Consider the following 21623-nt stretch of genomic DNA (forward strand, 5'->3'; position numbering starts at 1 on the left):
GTGTCTAGCGACATGAAGAGCTGGAAGCCTCAACTCTCGATGGGAGCACAACCGAATCCTTCCTCAGCCGCCTGCTCTGTAGGTCCCCATGTCACCACCCCCTTCCCTCTGAACACGAGGAGAGTGGGGACAATGAGGACCTACAGATGGAGAAACATTGAGGTGGGAGGTAAACCTGGAGAACCATTTAGTTGGAGTGGGCAGGGACACAGGAGCGGAAGTATCCGAGAAGTGCGGGGCAATGTATACTGGCAGGGTGGGGAGGCTTCAGAGAGGTTCACCAGGATGCTGCCTGGATTAGAGGGTATGAGCTATAAGGAGAGGTTGGACAAACTTGGGTTGTTTTCTCTGGAGCGGCAGAGGCTGAGGGAGACCTGATAGAGGTTTATAAGATTATGAGAGGCATAGATAGAGTAGACAGCTGGTACCTTTTTCCCAAGGTAGAAAATAGAAGGATATGCACTTAAGTTGAGAGAGGGAAAGCTTAAGGGAGATGTGCAGGCCAAGTTTTTTTCTGTATGTATATATACATACAGTATTGGTTTATTATTGTCACTGTACCAAGGTACAGTGAAAAACTTGTCTTGCATACCGATCATACAGGTCAATTCATTACACAGTGCATTGAGGTAGTGCAGGGTAAAAACAATAACAGAATACAGAATAAAGTGTCACCGTTTCAGGGAAGTGCAGTGCAGGTAGACAATAAGGTGCAAGGTCAAACAAGGTAGATTGCGAAGTCAAGAGTCCATCTCATCGTACAAGGGAACCGTTGATGACCAGTACAAAGAGGAGAGGGGGAGTGGTGGGACAGGGCTGGAGGTGATTGGTGGACTGAGGAGGGGTGAAGGATGTCGGGCAGATCAAGCCAGGGAGGGGAAGATTGTCATACAGCACGGAAACAGGCCCTTCGGCCCAACTCGTCCATGCCGACCAAGTTGCCCATCTAAGCCAGTCCCATTTGCTCACATCCTTTCCCATCGATGTACCTGTGCAAGTGCCTAACGTGAGAGACAGGCAGGTGAATGATAGATGGAGGGAGGCAAAACAAAGATGCCGATGGAGGGAGGGAGGGGAGATCGAAGGTGGAGACAGCTGCTGCAAGGTGATGAACGGGAACACAAATTGCCAGTGCTGGAATCTGGTTAGCAAGTTGATAATCGGAAGCAGGAGGACAGTTGACGTGTGCACAGTTTTAAAAGGGGAACAGAAGCAGATTCCTGGAATTGAATGCAAAAAAAAAACATCTTTCCTGCACAAATCATCGTCGCATTTCTCTGCACTGATATCTATCCCTTTCTCTCGCTCAACTTGCCCTCAGGTCTTTGTTTATTTTGCTGTGTAATTTGTACATAATTCATGTTAATTTAAGTTTATGTGAACACGTATGTAACATACTGTGCTGCAACCTGGTGTTTATACCCTGGGTACGTGTGCCTGTGACGATAAACTTGAACCATCTACACCAGATTGGTGGCACGGAACAGCATGGTGCTGGAGGGAGCCCCGAGACGTGAAAGGTGACCATCTGTCACCCCTGCCCCTACCTGTTCCTCTAACATCTGCATCCGCTCCCTGGTGGCCCCACCGGCCGACTGCACATCCTTCAGCTGCTCGCGGAGCTGGTGGCTGATCGCCCTCTCCTTCTCCAAGCTGTCCCTGTATCCCGCCAGGCACTCGCACTCCTTCATCTTCTCCTCCAGCAACCGGTTCAGCCGGGCAATCTCCTGTTGGAGGATGTCCGCGTTGGCCTGAGGGCTCCTGAATCCGGCCGGCTGCCCCAACCGGGACCTCAGGTCCTTCAGCTCAAGGTGAAGCCTCTTAACGTAGTCTTCTCGGCCGATGTCATACTTCTGCCACTTGGTGTTGAGATCTTCCACCTGCAAGTGATTGGAGAGAGAAGAAACCAAAGAGGTCACACTACTTGGGTCTTGGGATGTCCAGTCTGTGGCACGGGTGAGTCACACAGCACGAAACAGGCCTTTCAGCCCAACTCATCCATGCTGATCAAGTCCCATTTGGCCCATACCCCTCTAAACTTTTCCCATTCACGGACATGTCCAAATGCCTTTTAAACTTTGTAATAATACCCGTCTTATGGGCAGTACAGTGGCACAGCCCTGTAGTACCAGAGACTGTCATTCAATCCCCCCAGATACCACCACTTGCCTCCACATTAGGGGCATTTTACAGCAGCCAATCAATCTACTGATCCGCACATCTTTGGGATGTGGGCGGAGACAGGAAAGCAGCCAATAGAATCAAAGACCCCTCCCACCCCGGATGTTCTCTGTTCTTCCCCCCTTCCATTGGGGCAGAAGATACAAAAGCTTGAGAGCACGGACCACCGGGCTCAAGGACGGCTTCTACCCTGCTATCAGATTCTTGAACAGACCTCTCATACACTAAAAGGTGAACTCTTGATCTCCCAATCTACCCTGTCATGGCCCTTGCAGTTTATTAGTCTGCACTTTCTCTGTCATTGTAATGCTACATCCTGCACATCTTTTTACCCTTCTGTACTACCTCAATGTACTATGTATGGACTGATCTGTCTGAATGGCATGCAAAAGCTTTTCACTGTATCTCAGTACATCTTGGGTGGGTTAGTAAGTCTGCAGACGATACCAAGATTGATGGAGTTGTGAATACTGTAGAAGACTGGCGACGGATACAGTGTGATATAGATCTATTGCAGATGTGGGCAGAAAAATGGCAGATGGAGTTTAACCCGGATAAATGTGAGGTGTTTCACCTTGGTGGGACTTACGTCAAGAGGCAGTACACTCTCAAAGGCAAAACCTTTAACAGTGTTGAAAAGCAGAGAGACCTTGGGGTGCAAGTCCACGACTCACTGAAAGTGGCGACACAGGTAGACAGGATGGTTAAGGCGGCTTATGGAATGCTTGCATTCATTAATCAAGGTATTGAGTATAGGAGTCAAGATGCATCTCTATAGAACTCTGGTTAGGGCACATTTAGAATATTGCGTGCAGTTCTGGTCACCTCACTATAGGAAGGATGTCGAGGCTTTAGAGAGGGTGCAGAGGAGGTTTACTAGGATGCTACCTGGATTAGAGGGCATGTGCTATCAGGAGAGGCTGGACAAACTTGGGCTCTTTTCTCTGGAGCGGCGGAGGCTGAGGGGTGATCTGTTGGAAGTGTATAAAATTATGAGGGACATAGGTAGGGTGGCCAAACAATATCTTTTTGCCATTATTGAGCGATCCAATACCAGAGGGCATGCATTGAAGGCGAGAGGGGGTAGGTTCAGAACAGATGTGAGGGGTACTCTTTTTTTTACAGAGAGTGGTGGATGCCTGGAGTGCGTTGCCTGATGGGTGGTGAAGGCAAATTCATTAGGGGCTTTTAAGAGGGGCTTGGATGGGCACATGAATTTGGGCATTCTGTAGGTAGGAGGGAATAGCTAAGTCGGCACAACATCGTGGGCCGAAGGGGCTGTTCTGTGCTGTACTGTTCTACGTACATGTGACAGTATTGAACCAATACCAGTATCACCAGGGTGTCCACGGTAAATTGGTTCATTATCGTTAATTGCTGAATTGCAAGTGGTGGAGAAAATAAGAGATGGGTAAGAGAACACAAGAAAATAGGAACAGGAGTAGGCCCCTCTGCCCCTCAAACCTACCCTACCATTCAGTATGATCATGGCTGATATCCCAGGCCTCATCTCCTCTTCTGTACCAGTTCCACATAACCTGAACCTTCTACAAATGTCTACCATGAATTAGCCACCACAACCCTATTGGGTAGAGAATTCCAGGGATACGCCACCCCCTCCCAGAAGACGTCCCTACTCACCTCGGTTTTGAATGACCTTCCTTCCCCTCCCCCCCAACCCCTGTAATCATCCCATTATTCAAGACTCTCCCATCAGTGGGATATCCCGACATCTCCCCTGTTATACCCACCAAGGATCTTACACGTTTCAATAAGATCCCCCCTTCGTTCTTCTGAACTCCAAGGAATGCAGATCACAGTCTCTCTTGCTGCTCATGAGAGGGCAACCCTCTCATCCCAGGAACGCTTTCCAGATTGCCTCCATCACTGGGATCTCTCTTCCGGACTGCCACCAGTGAAAATATTAAGAGCCCAGTGCATTGTGAGACAGAGGAAGCCACAGGAAGAGGTTTGCAATACTACACAGGGACTTGAAAGGAATTGAGAAAAAAAAACATCGATCTTACTTACATAAATAACTTTCTGTTTGAGAACACGGTTCTCCTCCTGAATTTTGGATATGATGGCCTCCGGGGAATCTCCTTGTTGTAGCTATTGTGACAATGAGAGAACTTTGATCACAAGTTTGACCTAGGTCCTAAATTTTGATCTACTGTTCTGATGTTACTATGGAGACCCCTTGTGAAGTTATGAACAGGAAATACTCAGGTCAGGCAGCATCAGGGAGAGAAACAGGATTAATATTTCAGGTCAAGAGTTCTCATCAGAACTTTACATCAGTTGACCAACCCGAAGTGTTAACTTTCTCCACTCAGATGCTGCCTGATCTGCTGAGTGTTAGAAGAGCAGAGGTCACACAACCTTTTCAGCCAGACGCACCATTCAGTGAGACCATAACAGATCCGATCGCTGGTGTCAGCCCCACTTCCCGGTCTGCTCAACCCTCCCCACCCATCCCTCCCACTCCCCACCCACCCATCCCTCCCCCTCCCCAGGTGCCTGCAGGAGGTGCAACACCTGTCCCTAACACCTCCTCCTCCCTCACCACCATCCCAGGACCTGAACGGCCCTTCCAGGTGAGGCAGACATTCCCTTGCACCTCCTCCAACCCCGTTCATTGCATCCGGTGGTGTTCCTGAAGTGACTCCTCTGCATCGGAGACCAGACACAGACTCGGCAACTGCGCTCTGTCCACCGTGGCCATCTGGAGCTCCCAGCTGCCAACCACGACTCCCCCATCCTACAGTCCAAAATCCTCCCTCAACCCCACATCCACTGCTCTCGAGGATAGAGAGATTCCAAAGATCCACAACATCAGAGAAGAATTTCCTTCCGTGGCTCTCCCTTTATCCTGAGACCCTGGCCCCAGTCTCCAGATTCCCTCGTGAGGGAAACTTCCTCAGAATCTGACGTTTTAACAAGATCACAACTCATTCTTCTAGACTCTAGGCCCAACCTGTCCTGATTAGATTCATCCCAGGAATCAATCTTGTGAACCTTCTCGACATCCATCAATATGCTTCCTAAAACTGTCTGCAGTACTCCTGCTGTGGTCCCATTAGGACTCTGCACAGTTGTGCAAACCCTCCTCTACCTCGACACTCCATCCCTCTCACAATAAAGGCCAACACTCCATTAGCCTTCCTGATTACGTGCCAGCATGCCAACTTTGTGCCTTGTACAAGGGTACCCAGACCTCCCTGAACACCAGCGAGCATTAGCTCTTTGCTGACTGCTGTCTGATGGAGGGTGAATCTATGCGGATACATTGAGCAGCAGAGGGACATCAGTCAGATACACTCACCCGAGGCGTGGATTTGGAGCTCGCTGAACTAGCAGGCAGTGTCATCAACCCAAACTTCCCCAGAAAACATTTATTTCATGTTTCAGCCACAAATTTACCAGAGTGATCCCAGCTATGGACTTGAGATTTATGGAGAGGCTGGACAGGTTGGGGTTGTTCTCTTTAGAGCAGAGGCTAAGGGTAGACTAGATAGAGGGACTCAAAGAATAAGCAAGTTCCATCACGTTCAGCCCTTTGTCACTTCAGTCTATCACCTCTCAGCTTCTGGCACCACTCCCACTCTCCGCTCCCCCATCTGCCCATGTACCCCCTCACCTGGATCCACCTATCCCCCGCCAGCTCTTGCCCCCACCCCTTCCCTCCACCTCTTTATCCCGACCACCTCCTCTTTCAGTCCAGATGAAGGGTCTCGACCTGACACATCGACTGTCCATTTCCCTCCACAGATGCTGCCTGACCCGCTGAGTTCCTCCAGCATCTTGCGTGTTGCTCCAGATTCCAGCATCGGCAGTCTCTCATGTCTCCTATTAAATCTTTCCCCTCTCACCTTAAACCTATGCCTTCTAGTTTCAGACTCACGTGCCCTGAAAAAAAACTGTGTGCATTCACCCTATCTATGCCCCCCCCCCACAATGAATTTATACACCTCTAAGATCACCCCTCAGTCTCCTACACTCCAAGGAATAAAGTCCTAGCCTGCCCAACCTCTCCCTATAACCCAGTCCCTCGAGTCCTGGCAACATCCTCATAAATCTTCTCTGCACCCTTTCCAGTTTGATGCACTCTTTTCTACAGCAGCGTGACCAAAACTGTGGCAGAAGATGGATTAAGATAACTGGCAAAAATATAGAGCAGAGACAAGGAGATTGATTCTTTGTCAGAATGTCTGGAACACTGCCCGAGGGCAGAGTCAACAAAAAGACAACTGGAGAAACCCTTTAGGGGATATTTCTTTAAACACTGAAGGAGAAAGAACAGGGTAGGCAACTGGATAATTCATTCCCAGAGGTTCAGGTACTGGTGTGAGCCCAAGGATGCAAGAACAGTTTACACCCTATATGCCTTGTGTTGTATCACTTCAGGCTCAACTAAGAGTAGAGTAAATTCAAGTACCAAATTGGATAAAGAAAAATATTTTAAAATAAAATCTAGTAAAATGATTAAAACCACTTCACCAGGAAGAGTAGTACAACCTAGTGTGCGCGCCACGGTTACATTTACAACTCACTTTCTGTAGCCTTGTTCCTTCCTGTTGCTGGAAAGTCCCGTCATTAATCAAATCAGATCAAGAGTTATGATGGGAAAGTCCACATTAACATTGCAAGGTTGTCTCTGACAGCAGCTGGCTGGAAACATTCTCTCTCTCAGCCACCATCGGGAAGTTTCAAGGTCATCCCTTGGGAAACAGATCATCAACAGGAGCCTTGACTGCCTGGTACTTCACCACTCCATGGATTCAGGATCTCCCGGGGGGGGGGGGGGGGAGACGTGTTTGGGATTGCAGAACTAATTTCTGAGCTGGAGGGTGTGTGGTCTGTTGGACCATTGACCCAGTCTAGACTGTGTCTGGGCTGTGGTGTTTCAATGAACATAGAACACTACAGCACAGTACAGGCCCTTCGGCCCACAATGTTGTGCCAACATTTTATCCTGCTATAAGTTCAATCGAACCCTTTCCTCCCACATAACCCTCCATTTCTCTATCATTCATGTGTCTATCTAAGAGTCTCTTAAATGTCCCTAATGTATCTGCCCCCACAACCTCTGCTGGGAGTGCGTTCCACACACCCACCACTCTCTGCATAAAAAACTTACCCCTGACATCCCCCTTATACCTTCCTCTAATCACCTTAAAATTATGCCCCCTCATGTTAGCCATTGTTGCCCTGGGAAAAAGTCTCTATCAAGTCACCCCTCATCCTCCTCCTCTCCAAAGAGAAAAGCCCTGACTGGAGACTGCAAGGTGTGTGGTCAGACAGTCGACCCCGGAGGGCAACATGATGCGGGGTCCATTAACTTTACTTAGTATTGGAGTGTGGACAGCTCACGTCTTCCTCCAACGATCACTCAGTTGTTGATCTCCGAGTACAACCCACATCCACAAGTGAAGCAGTAGGCCACACGGCCCTTCAAATTTGCCCTGCCATTCAATAGGATCACTGCTGATCGGTCCCACGCCACGCCTCGCCTCAACTCAACTCCCCACTGCCCTTTACTGTCATCATCTTATTCAGATACCCCCAACGATCCAGCCTCCACAACCCTCGGGGGTTGAGATTTCCAGAGATTCGCAGCCCAAGAAGAAATCATGACACACCCAAGTTTTAAATGACCACCCCCTTATCTTGTAACTGAGACTCTCCCTCTAATGGAAACATCACAACATCTACCCCTTGATACTCCCCAAGGATCTTGTACATTTCAATAAGATCACCCCTCATTTTTCTAAACTCCAAAGAACACAAATCCAATTTCTTTAGCCACTCTTGATAGGACAACCTCCTCACCCCAGGAGCTAGTCTGGTGAATCTCTTGGACTGCTTCCAATGCTGGTATATTCTTTCTGAAATAAGGAGACCAAAACTGTGTACAGAAGCTGCAGAGAGTCGAGGACTCAGCCCAATATATCACGGGCACATCCCTCCCCACCATCGGGGCCATGCCTCAAGAAGGCAACATCCATCATCAAAAGATCCCCACCATCCGGGCCATGCTATCTTCTCACAGCTACCATTGGGCAGGAGGTGCAGAAGCCTGAAGTCCCACACCACCAGGTTCAAGAACAGCTACTTCCCTTCAACCATTTGATTCTTGAACCAACCTGCACAACCCTAATCACTACCTCAGCATAGCAACACCATGACCACTTTGCACTAAAATTGACTTTTTTTTTTGTTTTAATTGTGTTCTTTCTTTTAAAGGTTTTGTATAATTGATGTTTTCCTTGTGAATGCTGCTTAAGTGATGCCATGTGCCTGTGATGCTCCTGCAAGCAGGATTTTCATTGCACCTGTGCACACATGTACTTGTGCACATGACAATAAACTCGCCCTTGAGATGTGGCCTCACCAACACCTGGTGCAGCCGTAGCAGAACTTCCCAATCAGCTCAACTCCCTTCGCTGGAGAGCTTTGACAAAGGACGACCAGAAGCACAATCAAAGGAGTACACTTTGACTAGGGAGAGATCTCAGGAGGAATTTTCAGAACCTGAGGGCTTTATACCTGAAGGCACAACTACAAATTGTGGAGCGATGAACCAGAGACCAGAGTGTCGCAGATGGTCTGGAACGTTAAGGTGCTGGAGGAGGTTACGAAGACAGGATGGAGGAGGTGAGGTCACGAAGGGATGTGGACACAAGGAAGATAACTTTAAAAGCAAACATCAGGGGCACATCCCCCTCCACCATCGGTGGTATCTACAGGAGGTGCCTCAAGAACTCCATTTTGACTTTTGACATCTGTTACGTTTGTTCTTCATCAAGAGACAAACTTCGTGCGGGTTAAACATCTGAACATTTTTATTAACCAACAACAGACCAGCTTGCTTTCTCTTTTCTACAGCCACTTCGTGTTCCTTCTCGTGACACCTTGCATTGCCGACTGGGAACTGTAAAATAACACAACGTCCAGCCCAATAAATAAGGTAGGTTAATGAGATGGGCTCGGGACTTGGCATGGTTAGGAAGCAGTACCCTCCACACTAGCCAATCAGCTTTACAAATGGCCCGGAAATTGGGACTTGTCCCTCTGAACCCACTAGGGAGTCAGTTAGACTAGTGCAAGATGGGGGTCAGTTACCTCAGTGAGCTGCTCCACGGCTCCTGGTTCCTTCTCCATCCTGTGCTGGTTCTTCCTCTGCTCCTCCAGCTGCCGTGCCAGCTGTTGACACATGTTGGCAGTGCCCGCCAGGCGGAGCTGCAGCTGCTCGGTCTCGTCGGCCAGCGAGCGACACCAGACCTCTCGGGTGACGTGGAGTCGGTCCTTCTCCCTCAGGGACTGGCGCAGTCGGGCGATCTCCGCGTCCTTCTTGTACTGTGGGCTGCCCAGCATCAATTCCACCTGCCGCTCCTTCTCTCTCAGCAGCAGCTGCACGTTCCGCAGTTCCTTCCGTGGGGGGGGGGGGGGGGGGGGGACAGAACCAGGACAACACAAACCAATTAATACCATTGCACATCATTCTCTGCCATCCCACCGTCAAAGTCAGGGGTCCAAGTCCCAAGTCCAGGTGGTTTCATTTTGTTTTTTTTTGAGGCTGTTCAGCCCATTGTTTGCATGCTGGCTAACAGTCCATGGACTTTGTCCACACTTCTCACTGCCTCGGTGAAGCAGCCGGCATAATCAAAGACCCCACCCGCCCCAGACATTCTCTCTTCTCCTCCCTCCCATCGGGCAGAAGGTACAAAAGCCTGAAAGCACATACCACCAGGCTCAAGGACAGCTTCTATCCTGCTGTTATAAGACTATTGAATGGTTCCCTAGTACGATAAAATGGACTCTTGACCTCACAATCTACCTCGTTATGACCTTGCACCTTGTCTACCTACACTGCACTTTCTCTGTAGCTGTTACACTTTACTCTGCATTGTATTATTGTTTTACCTTGTACTACCTCAATGCACTGATGTTATGAACGGTATGCAAGACAAGTTTTTCACTGTACCTCAGTAAATGTGACAACAATAAACCAATTTACCAATCCCACAGTAAAAAAGGGCAGGCACGGTAGTGTAGCGGTTAGTGTAACGCTATTACAGTGCCAATGACCCAGGTTCAATTCCCGTCGCTGTCTGACAGCCGATTGTACGTTCTCCCCGTGTCTGCGTGGGTTTCCTCCGGGTGCTCCGGTTTCCTCCCACATTCCAAAGACGTATGGGTTAGGAAGCTGTGGGCATGCTATGTTGGCACCAGAAGTGTGGCGACACTTGCGGGCTGCCCCCAGAACACTCTACGCAAAAGATGCATTTCACTGTGTGTTTTGATATACGTGTGACTAATAAAGATATCGCATCTACCTTATTTTCCCCATGCTCCTCGCATTCCCATTTACACCCCCACCCCGCCACACCACACCAGGGGCAATTTACAGCAGCCAATTAAACTACCAACCCACGTCTTTGGGATGTGGGAGGAAACCCACGCGGTCACAGGGAGAACGTGCAAACTCCACGCAGACAGATACCCGATGTCGGGATCGAACCAGGGTCACGGAGCCGCGAGGCAGCAGATCTACTAGCGGCACCACCGTGTCATCTCGTGCACTTGAGCACATCACCTGTTCCAGGAGGAGCCAGAGGTGTCAATACTGGAGGAAACTCAAGCAAGGAGCAGGAGGTAGACTTAGTGGACCAGAACAATATTACACAGAGAAGAGGAAGAGCTAGCTTCACGTGCCAAGAAGGGGTAGAGGTGTGTCTGTGTAGTGGAGCAGTGTATGTAACTTTAGGGCCTTGGGTGGGAGATGGAGAAAGAGAAATATCCCACCTGCCCACCCTCAATATTCTGTAATTTCACCTGTTCATTACAGACAATATCCTACAGAGGACCTGTCGGCAGAGCGACTGGGTAGAGTTGACTGATCGCAAGGTCTTCCACTGGGCACCAGTTGATAAAGGAAAGGCCTGCAATTGTATTCATATCCTCAGAATGATCCAAACCCTTCAAACCAATCTATCGGTTATGGCCTTCACTTCTGGTCACCCCATCACAGGAAGGATGTGGAGGATACAGAGAGGGTGCAGAAGAGGTTCACCAGGATGCTGCCTGGATTAGAGGGCACAAGCTACAAGGAGAAGTTGGACAAACTTGGGTTGTTTCCTCTGGAGCAGCAGAGGCTGAGGGGAGACCTGATCGAAGTTCATAGAAATACATAGATAGGGTGGGCAGCCAGTATCTTTATCCCAGGGTCAAAATGTCTAGTACTAGAGGGCATGCACTTAAGGTGAGGCAAGTTCAAAGGAGGTGTGCAGGGCAGGTGTGGTAGGTGCCTGGAATGTGCTGCCAGGGATGGTGGTGGAGGCAGATACAATAAAGGCATTTAAGAGGCTCATGAATATGCAGAGAATGAAAGGGGTATGGAGCATGTTCAGGCAGAAGGGATTAGTGTAACTAATCATCATTAGGTTAAATAGTTCAGCACACCATCGTGGGCCGAAGGGCCTGTTCCTGTGCTGTACTCTTCTATGTTGCATATTCTGTAGCCATAAAATGCAGCAAATTGCCCAGAGCAAAATAGCACAGTGGGATTCTTTGCATCTGCCCAAAGCCTCCGTCACACCTTAACATCAGATCTCAGATACAGCACCGGAGACATTGTAGCATCCCCACAGCACTGCAGTGGACCTGCTCATCTGCAAGTGCTTCGAAGCCCAGCTTACTGCCCCAGGAACGAGGGCAATAGAACTCACGGCCACGTTTCCCCCAAACTTGAATTCAGCCAAAATCCAGAGTGGGCCACCAAGTCCAATGGATCTCTGCAGGTGTTTACAACTCATCTGCCTGTCACCTGTTTATCTATATTTGCCTTAACTAAGTTCAGGTTATTTTCTTCAACCACTCCTCACGGTTCCACATTCTCACCACACTAGGTTAAGAGGCAGCTCTGACAGAACAGTACAGCACTGGACAGGCCATTCGGCCCACAATGTTGTGCCGATCTTGATGCCAATTTATACTAAATGTCCTCCCCCGTGTATCATCCACATCCCTCCATATTCATGTGTCTATCTAAAAGCCTCTTAAACTCCACCAAACTGCCTGCTTCCACTGCTACCCCTGGTAATCCATTCCAGGCACTCTCTGCATAAAACACTTGCCCTTTAACCTCACCTTTAAACTCTTCCCCCCCTTAAATGCAAGTCCTCTGGTGTTTGACATTCCTACTCTGGGGAAAAGATTCTGAATGTCTACCCTATCTATGCCTCTCAATTTTAAAAAACCTCCATCGGGGTCTCCCCTCAGCCTCAGACGCTCTACAGAGTACAAAGCTTAAAAAAGCTCAGGTTACATGAGCCGACAGAGGTCAGACGAAGAGCCTTCAGAGTCAGTGCAGGTGTGTTTTCTGTGTAATACCTCAAAAAGCTCCATAACCTCACCAGGGCTTTACCCCAGAGACTGTGGTCTGGGGAGGTATTAATAGATGTATTTGATTCACATGGTGAGGAATGTCAGTCCTGTGGGAGGGGGAAGCCACAGCCATGCATTGACTGTTTGAAGGAGCAGATCAGATTAACCAGAAGCCTAAAACACTGCTCATAAACTCACCCAATTTTTTTTTTCCTTTTGTACTACCTTGATGTACTTGTGTGTAGAATGACCTGTCTGGATGGCACGTAAACAAAAACTTTTCACTGTATCTCAGACAATAATAAACCAATTCCCAGCGTTGGACAGGGTGTATGATTAGAATTGGTATTGGTTTATTATTGTCACTTGTACTGAGGTACAATGAAAAACTTGTCTTGCATACCATTTGTACAGATCAATTCACTACACAGTGCAGTTACATTGAGTTAGTACAGAGTCCATTGATGTAGTACAGGTAAAAACAGTAACAGTACAGAGTAAAGTGTCACAGCTACAGAGAAAGTGCAGTGCAATAAGGTGCAAGGTCACAACAAGGTAGATCGTGAGGTCAGAGTCTATCTCATCGTATAAGGGAACCGTTCAATAGTCTTATCACAGTGGGGTAGAAGCTGTCTTTAAGTCTGGTGGTACGTGCCGTCAGGCTCCTGTATCTTCTACCCGATGGAAGAGGAGAGAAGAGAGAATGACGGGTATTTTCTCTTCTCACAGTTGAAGTTCACAGGTTCATCAGACCAGAGATTTATACTTGGGAACTTCTCCAGTGAGGTGGCCCCGAGAGAATTCTGGCCTCAGGTTCCGACCAAGCACGCCCTGCCCCCAAGGTAGGAACACACAATCTAACCGGCCTTTCAGTCAGAAAGGGCCAGAGTTCCCAGAACCCAGGTTATTTTATTGTGAAATCACAGTCAAATCCCCAGAACTCCCAGGAAATCCTTCCAGAATTCCCCACGGATATGAAACATTCCCAATGTCCCCGTCTGTGGCAAAAAACAAAACAAATGAGCTGCAGGAGGAACTCGACAGCATCTGTGGAGGGAAATGGACAGTGAACGTTTTGGGTGGAGACCCCACCTTTGGGCTGAGAGAGTAGAAGGGAGATGGGCTGCCCTCTGAAGTGGATGAGACAATCACCAACATCCTCGTGACACCCAGGAAGTAAAAAGGTGGTAGGATGATTTAACACTCAAACACAAAGAGGGCAGGTGCATCAGTTGGTTAATCAGTGCGACTATCCGCAGGTCCTTGAGAACTAATGGAGAAACACGGGCACATGTGCGTGTGATGAAGTTGAAGGTTGCCAGTCTGACTGCACATTGTAGTGAAGGAAACAGACTGTACATTGTCCAAAGCTCAGTGTTGCAGCCTGAAGATACCTCCCACCCCGTAACGATAACTCTCTGCAGTGCCGAGGGCATGCTGCACTGTCAAGGGAGCCATTGAGCTGACTTGGGTACAGCATGGTCTATCTGGTTGGCACACATCCTGGGCACATCTAAGACACTGTTGATATCCACAAAACCAACATCTGGGAATTTTACCAATCCTACTGATAAATCCTTAAGGTTCTCACCAGCATAAATACAAAGTGCTGTATGCATCTTTGATTTCAGAAATTGCCTCCCCAACTACCACTCCAAAGAGAAACCACTATCTACCATCCCACCAATGTCTGGACGGCAAGTTTTACACCATATCTCAGTACACATGACAATAATAAACCAATACATCATTAAACTAAGATCACATTAGGTGGAATTAAAAGAACTCAGGGTTACTAGAGTCAGAGTTATACAGCATCCAAACCAGCCCTTGGGCCCAACTAGTCCATACCAACCATGTTGTCCACCAAGCTAGTCCCACTTGCCTGCATTTGGCCCATGTCCCTCTAAACCTCTCCTACCCATATACTTATCGAAATGGCTTTTAAGAGGTTGTAATTGTACCTGCCTCAACAAATTCCTCTGACAGCTCATTCCATATACACACCACCCTCTGTGTGGAGAAGTTGCCCCTCGGATCCCGTTTAAACCTTTCCCCTCTCACATCTGCTCCGTAGTTTGGGGCGAGTTGAGGAGGAGTTCTGGATCACCAAAACAGAACATCTGGCCACGAGCTCGTTGCTGTGTTGCGGAGTTCACTCACAGCTGCATTTCCTACTCTACCACAGTCACTACACTTCAAAAGAACCTCACAGCGTTTCAGGATACCTGAGGTTCTGAAGGCACTGTACGAATGCAAACTCAGTGAGAAAACCCAAGAGCACTGGGGGCACTGACAGAAGGAAATGCGTTGTCATGAGGTCCTGTGGCTTTTATGGTCAGTGTGGTTAGCACATCTTGTGGAGAACCAAGCAATGATGAATGGATGTTTACCAGAAGACATGCACCTTACCATATTAGTCAGTAGCTCCACTGGCCTGAAAGTTATTAATATCACTGCCCAATGCCAAACCTTTGACACAGCAGACACCCCACTCCTGGGGGTGGGGGGGAAGTGGACCAGCCCCACGTCTTTATTCACCCACCTTCCCAAAGGTCATCCCTTTTTCCAAACAGACTGGGATTCTGTTCTCTACAAAAACCAAAATCTTTAGAATCAAGCACAGGTTTGACAGGGTAGGTGAATAAAAAAAAGTGAGGAGGGGGAGCAATTAAAGGTCTAAGCAGAGAATCGACACTGAAAAATCCCTTGGGGAACTCAGAAGACGCCTTTTTACTCAGAAGTATACAAAATTATGAGGGGTATAGAAAGGGTGAATGGATGCAGGCTTTGTTCCCTCAGGTTGGGTGACTAGAACTAGAGGGCATAGGTTTAGGGTGAAAGGTGAAATATTTAAGGGGAATCTGAGGGGGAGACGCAGGGAGTGGTGGGATGGGAATCGCCGAGATGCTTTTCAGGGGAAGGCGAATAAACAGGAGAGGGTGAAATGTTCTACTTAAAGAGAAGGACACAGCATTTAACGCTGGTTGCTGGTCTGCTTGTGTTTCTACAGGCCATCCCAGACACCCCCTACATAGGAACGAGCTCCCATAATATTATTAAATTCAAGAGTCCAATGTACAGACATGCGTTCATTCCTATGAACAGCAGAACTCGTTTCCTCTCTCTCTCCCCCCCCCCCACTTTTAGTAATTGTTCTTTCTTATCACTTGTGGTTTTGATGCCATTCATTACAGTACTGTGGAGGTACGGTTACCACAGAGTGATTTTTGTGTATTTTCCGACTTATGGATAAAATTGACTTATGGACGTCTGTAAAATCAGAACCAGTTTCTTCCCCAGGGACTGCCAGTATACAAATTCTATTTAACCTGCCATTAGTTTTCTGGCTTTGTCTCAACTTTTGCTTTGATAACTGGGTTTTGATAACATAGGCAGACAGAACTTGCTCTAATCAAACATCTGCTGTTCCTGGGCACATCTGAGATGTTGTTGATATCCACAAAACCAACAGATCTGGAAATTTTACCAATCCTAGTGATAAATCCTTAAGGTTCTCACCAGCACAAATACAAAGTGCTGGGTTTGCTGTATGCATCTTTGATTTAAGAAATTGCCTCCCTGACTACAAAGAGCAAACCAGTATCCCACTGATTTATCCACCTCTTTCCAAGTTGGTTTGAAGAGACAAAATTATAGGGATCTCCCCCCTATATTTTCGGACGTGGTGGTGCAGTTACACCTGACCAAAATCAAGGCAACAACTTGACCAGTCAGGAGTACAAAGGAAAGGTTTGAATCTCCACGAGGCAGTGTGTCAAACCTCGTCCATTTGATGGGGGATAGAAGTCAGAAATCATTAGTAGCATTTCCACAGAGGTTCCAAGGTCTCAAGTGTACTCCAAGCACAGTCTAGCGTGTGGCACAAACTATCCATGGGCTCTAGGATGGAGAGATTCCTTCTGCTGCTTAATTATTGGGAATATAATTGACTGGATTCCCCAACAGAAGGGCCTCCAGAGAAGAAATCCAGCACATGGATGTGGGTCAGTTCCAAGCAGTCGATGTGCTTCGTGATTACTCCCATTGTACCCAAGAGAATCACAAGTAATGGGGCCCCATTGGTCACTGTGTCACCTGATGGCTTAGTGTCTTCTTTCTGGCCTCTGAGTTCAAGTCCGTCAGCAGGAAGCCCGCGATATGGGAGATGGAGAGTTTCAACTGAGGGGTTAAAGTGTGGCCAGGCTGAGAATGCACACAGTTCTAGTGCACAGCAACAAGACTAACACAGCTAACTGCCCAGCCAAACAACACTCAGACCAATCCCATTTTATTCTCCCCACGTTCCCATCACCTCCCCCCCTCACCTATACACCAAGAACAATTTACAGCAGCCAATTAACCAACCAACCGGCACGTGTTTGGGATAGAACATAGAAAAACTACAGCACAATTCAGGCCCTTCGGCCCACAAAGCTGTGCCGAAACTGTGGGAGGAAACCGGAGCATTGGCAAGGGAATCAGACCTGGGTTCCTGGAGGTCTGAGGCAGCTGCTCTACTCCCTGTGCTACCCATACAGACCCAACTGCACTCTTTCCACAGACAGTAGCAGAGGTGCTCCCCCTCCCACCCCATTGTCACACCTTACACTCTGCTCCCAATAAGTAACTCACCAGAGCAGAGCATCTGTTTGTATCACCTTGCTGTGACTGTGATGTTTCCTGCATCAAAGTCGTGTCTACACCTCAAAAGTACTTCACCGTTTATTATTACAAAAAATTTCCGTCGGGTTTTCCAGGATTTTCCATTGCAGTGGTTCACCATCAATGAGTACTTTGCTGACAATGTGGTCACTGCTGTAACACAAGAGGCTCTGCAGCCAATTTGTGCACAGAAAGCTCCCACAAACAGCAAGTGATAACATAGAACATTACAGCACAGTACAGGCCCTTTGGCCCACAATGTTGTGCCGACATTTTATCCTGCTCTAAGATCTATCTAACCCTTCCCTCCCACAAAGCCCCCTATTTTTCTATCATTCATGTGTCTCTATGTGTCATGTGTCTATCTATAACGATCAGATATGTTGTATTTGTAACGAGAAACAATCCACTGGATGAACACACCAAGCACTGGAGGAAGTCAACAGGTCAGGCCATGTCTGAGGGAAGTGGACAGTCAATATTTCAGGGCGAGACCCTTCAGCGGACAGATGGACCCACAGATGCTGCCCAATCTGCTGAGCTCTTCCAGCACTTTGTGTGTTGTTCCAGATTCCAGCAGCTGCAGTCTTGTGTCTCCAATCTGCTGGAGGGGCTCAGCGGGTCGAGGATCATCTGTGTATCTGTGTGTGGGGGGGGGGGGGGGCAAAGGAATTGTTGACGTGTCAGGTAGAGACCCCAAAAATCAATTTGATGGCAACAGTTCCTTTCCCCCCACAGATGCTGCCTGGCCTGCTGAGTTCCTCCAGCAGATTGCGTGTTGCTCCAGATTCCAGTATCTGCCGTCTCCTGTGTCCCCACTCTGTGTCTGTAATGTTGGTTCACACACAAATATTGGCCAGGGTTCTTCATCACATTAGCAGAATATTGTTCCCAGCCACTGATAGAGAGAACAAGGCTCGGAGTCTCATCCAAAAGACAGCGCCCACATCAGTGCAGCATTCCCTCAGTCATTCAATGTAGTGTCAGATCAGACTTCTGCATTTGAGTTTCTGGAGCAAGATGTCAGCCCACGACCACATGACTCAAAGGCAACAGCACAGCTAATTGGGTCATGAGTGATACTCTAGAATCAGGAGTGTTGGTGTACGAAACATTACGTCTGTGTGTATCCAGACCTCCATCTCCAGTAAGCACGTTGGGATTTTTGAATTTATATTGCACACCAGATTCCTTGTAACTGCAGGGTCCTATCCAGATGCATAATGAAGATTACCACTTCAAAATGCCCAAAGAAACCCTGCATCATTACAACACTGAAACCCGTGCACAACATCAAGAAATGCAACAAGTTTGAACACTGCAGCTCATTTAGACAATCTTGGCTCCACAAAAAGATTTTTAGAGAAAATAAATTCTGTAGTTTTTACTTGCTCTGCTTTACAGACACAGGCCATTTGGCCCATCTGCGGTGAGCTCTGTCTACCAAATCACATTCTCCACAACCAGTTAAGTACCCACCAATCCATTTCCCTTTTAATAGGAACTTACTCCCAATATGGTTTGAGAATGGGATTATTCCCCATTGGATCTTCTTGTCTGACAGTCAGCCTGAATTAACTGAATGAAATCTACAGTGACTTCCTTCTCAGAGCATCACAGATGGCTTCACAGCCATCGGTTTTTATCTGAAGATGCAATGCAAGTGTGGCAGTCATACTAGAGCAACAAAGGACTGCAGATGCTGGAATCTAGATGAAAAACACAATAATGCTGGAGGAACTCAGCAGGCCAGGCAGCATCCGTGGAGAAAAGCAGGCGGTCAACGTTTCTGGTCAGGACCCTTCTTCAGTGTGGCAGTCAGTTTGGAGACAGTTTGTTTCCACAGCGAGCAGTAAGCGAGGGACAAACGTTGCCCAGGGCACTGGGGAGATGTCTCCACTGCCCTGTAAAACTGTGCTTCCAGATCCATCACATCCAGATGGGACCTTGGTTGGTGGCATCTGTGGCAGTGTCACGCCCCATCAGTGGTGCATTGGAGCGCAGCAAAGATCAGTCCTTTTCATAAAATGCACAGGAGGCCATTGAGTCTACACCAACTCTGAAGGGCAATTCATTCAGCCCCATTTTCTCCCCTGCAGTCAAGTCACCATCCATGGGTCCCACCAACTGATACAGACAGATTCATTACAAACTCTCACTGCATTTAAACGGTCTCTATCCTCACCATCCAAGTGCCCTTTGCTCTTTTATGAAATTAATTCACTATGTACCGACATCACTGCCTCTTGTCCCTCCATGCAGTTAAATTGGGTAACAGATCTCCTTCCTTCCCCTGCAGATATTAGTGAAGCAGATAGTTTTCTAAAACTCCAGGACTAATTTACATTCAAAATTCCCCTTCTACCAGTAGATTGGAAATAACGTTTCCTTGTTTACCTCCTTCCCGGTCACAGCATGGACTTGGGTCCATTTGCACCAATCCCATTTTATTCCCCGTCTGTCAGCTGCCCCACACCGGGGACCATTTACAGAAGCCGGGGTCAGGATTGAACCCGGGTCGCTGGGGCTGTGAGGCAGCAGCTATACCAGTGCACCAAGCTCCGCTCCCGTGGGACTCACCTCCTTCAGCCGCTCCTTCTCGTCCTGCCAATCCCTCGCAGAGTCCGCCTGCTCCTTCTTGGCCTTGCTGATCTCCTGCAGGAGGCCGTCCAGCAGGGAGGCCGAGGGACCGATGCTCAGCTGCGGCTCCCGGCCCAGGAGCACGGCGCTGCTCTGGTAAGCGGTCAGCCTACTTTGTAACTCCTGCAGGCGGGCATCCTTCAGCGTCACCTGCTCGTTCAAGCGGCACAGCTCCTGCCGGGCTTCGTGGTAGAAGGTACCAATAGTCGAGCAACTCTTCAACTTGCCCTTCAGCGACCAATTCTCCTTCTGCAACTTATCCACTAGCTCCTGCAGCTGAGTGAAACTCTCCAAAAGCCTCCCCGCACCGTCATTATCCACAGACATTGTACAGACACGACTCAAACCAAAAACCAAACTCCAACCTCCCTCCCTCACACACACAAAAAAATCAGCCGTGAAACAAAATGTCTGTTAGGTGTTGAGCAATAGATCCTTCCAATTAAGACATAGCTAAACTGCCAAAATAACCACAATGTTGTCTGTAAAATATACTAAACAAAACGTATCTAAACATTGATACATTGTACAAAGTATCAAATTTCTTTAAAAAGTAGCTAACTTTTTTTTAAAAACTAATACATAAAGTCTTGTGGCTAAATGCTGATTCTGGGAGTCTGATTGAAGATTTGAGGCAGGCAGTAATTATGAAGAAGGGTTAAACTTTCTCCCCGGACACTGAATGACCGTCTTCCATTCCGTTGGCTCCGTGTCATTTCACTATCAACCCGGGGAATTTCCTCTCCGGGATTCCCCTCTCCTCCGGATTTTTCGCGTACTTTTTTACCCTCTCTGGCTCACAGAAAGCATTGCTCTGCTCACACGCACGTGTCTGCCTTACTCTGATTAACGCTTCCAAGAACAAAAAATCTCCAACAATGTTTCTTTTATAAGAAATTAAAGGCGCCAGCTCTTTCCGCGTTGATACGCCATGAACTGGAAGGAAGTTCTTGAAGTCGTGGACGCTTTGTGTGACGTTCCGGCTCTTCCTGTCCTGCCCCGCGTGTAATATTATTAAGCAAAGCCTTTTTTCAATCCTCAACCGTGCCATAAATGTCAATTTACAAGCTTAGATATTTCTTGTGCGGCGCTAAGTGTCCAGGGTCCGTTCAGATCCACATGTAAATGAAGGGGGAGTTGGACTGGGGTTGTGCACGGGCTGTGTGTGGAACTAACAGGGATTATGTGCAGGGTAAACCCGCCGGCTGGGACAATTTTTCAGAAGTAGACCCTTTTGGGATCCCATGATTTAACCGGCGCTTTTTACTTTATCGTCTCACCGTCCAGGAAGTGATACTCGATGCAGTACATTGATCTAATAAGGCGCTGGTTTTACTTCTCGTACTGAACGACGCATCAAAGACTGCACGTCCCATCTGGTCCGCGTTGATATGTGTTCTTCCATTCCCCACCCGGGCATCATTTCCTCCTTATCTGACTTCCCCTCCCCTCAGACGCAGAATCGTGGAGTTGTTATGGCTCAGAAAGAGGCCATTCAGCCCGTGAGTCTATGCTGTAGACTCTGCTGTGAGTCTTATGCCTAAGAGTCAATAATTTCTGAATTATTCCTATGGTCCTGAGTCCAACTGGCTCTGCACTATCAAGGTTAGACCATAAGATATAGGAGCAGAATTAGGCCATTTGGCCCATCGAGTCTGCTCTGCCATTCAATCATGGCTGATTTTTTTAACCCTGTTCTCTTTCCCTCTCCCGGTATCCCTTAACCCCCTTACAAATCACAAACCTAT

The 21623-nt window shown here is 48.0% G+C and overlaps 1 protein-coding gene across 1 annotated transcript in view; it reads right to left on the reverse strand.

The window, feature by feature from the left end:
- The window catches only part of tnip2 (TNFAIP3 interacting protein 2), a 34254-nt gene extending 13028 nt beyond the window's left edge, over positions 1-21226 (reverse strand). Inside the window, exons 1-4 of the mRNA XM_052020499.1 lie at positions 19816-21226; positions 9307-9612; positions 4213-4293; positions 1548-1880 (exon numbers count right to left, since the gene is read on the reverse strand). Of these exons, the coding sequence (XP_051876459.1) occupies positions 1548-1880; positions 4213-4293; positions 9307-9612; positions 19816-20202 (1107 nt within the window). The 5' untranslated portion in view covers positions 20203-21226. The remainder of the gene's footprint in view (positions 1-1547; positions 1881-4212; positions 4294-9306; positions 9613-19815) is intronic.
- Between the last annotated feature and the right edge of the window lie 397 nt (positions 21227-21623).

This window comes from Pristis pectinata, chromosome 7 (assembly GCF_009764475.1).
Source record: "Pristis pectinata isolate sPriPec2 chromosome 7, sPriPec2.1.pri, whole genome shotgun sequence".
Lineage (NCBI taxonomy): Eukaryota > Metazoa > Chordata > Chondrichthyes > Rhinopristiformes > Pristidae > Pristis > Pristis pectinata.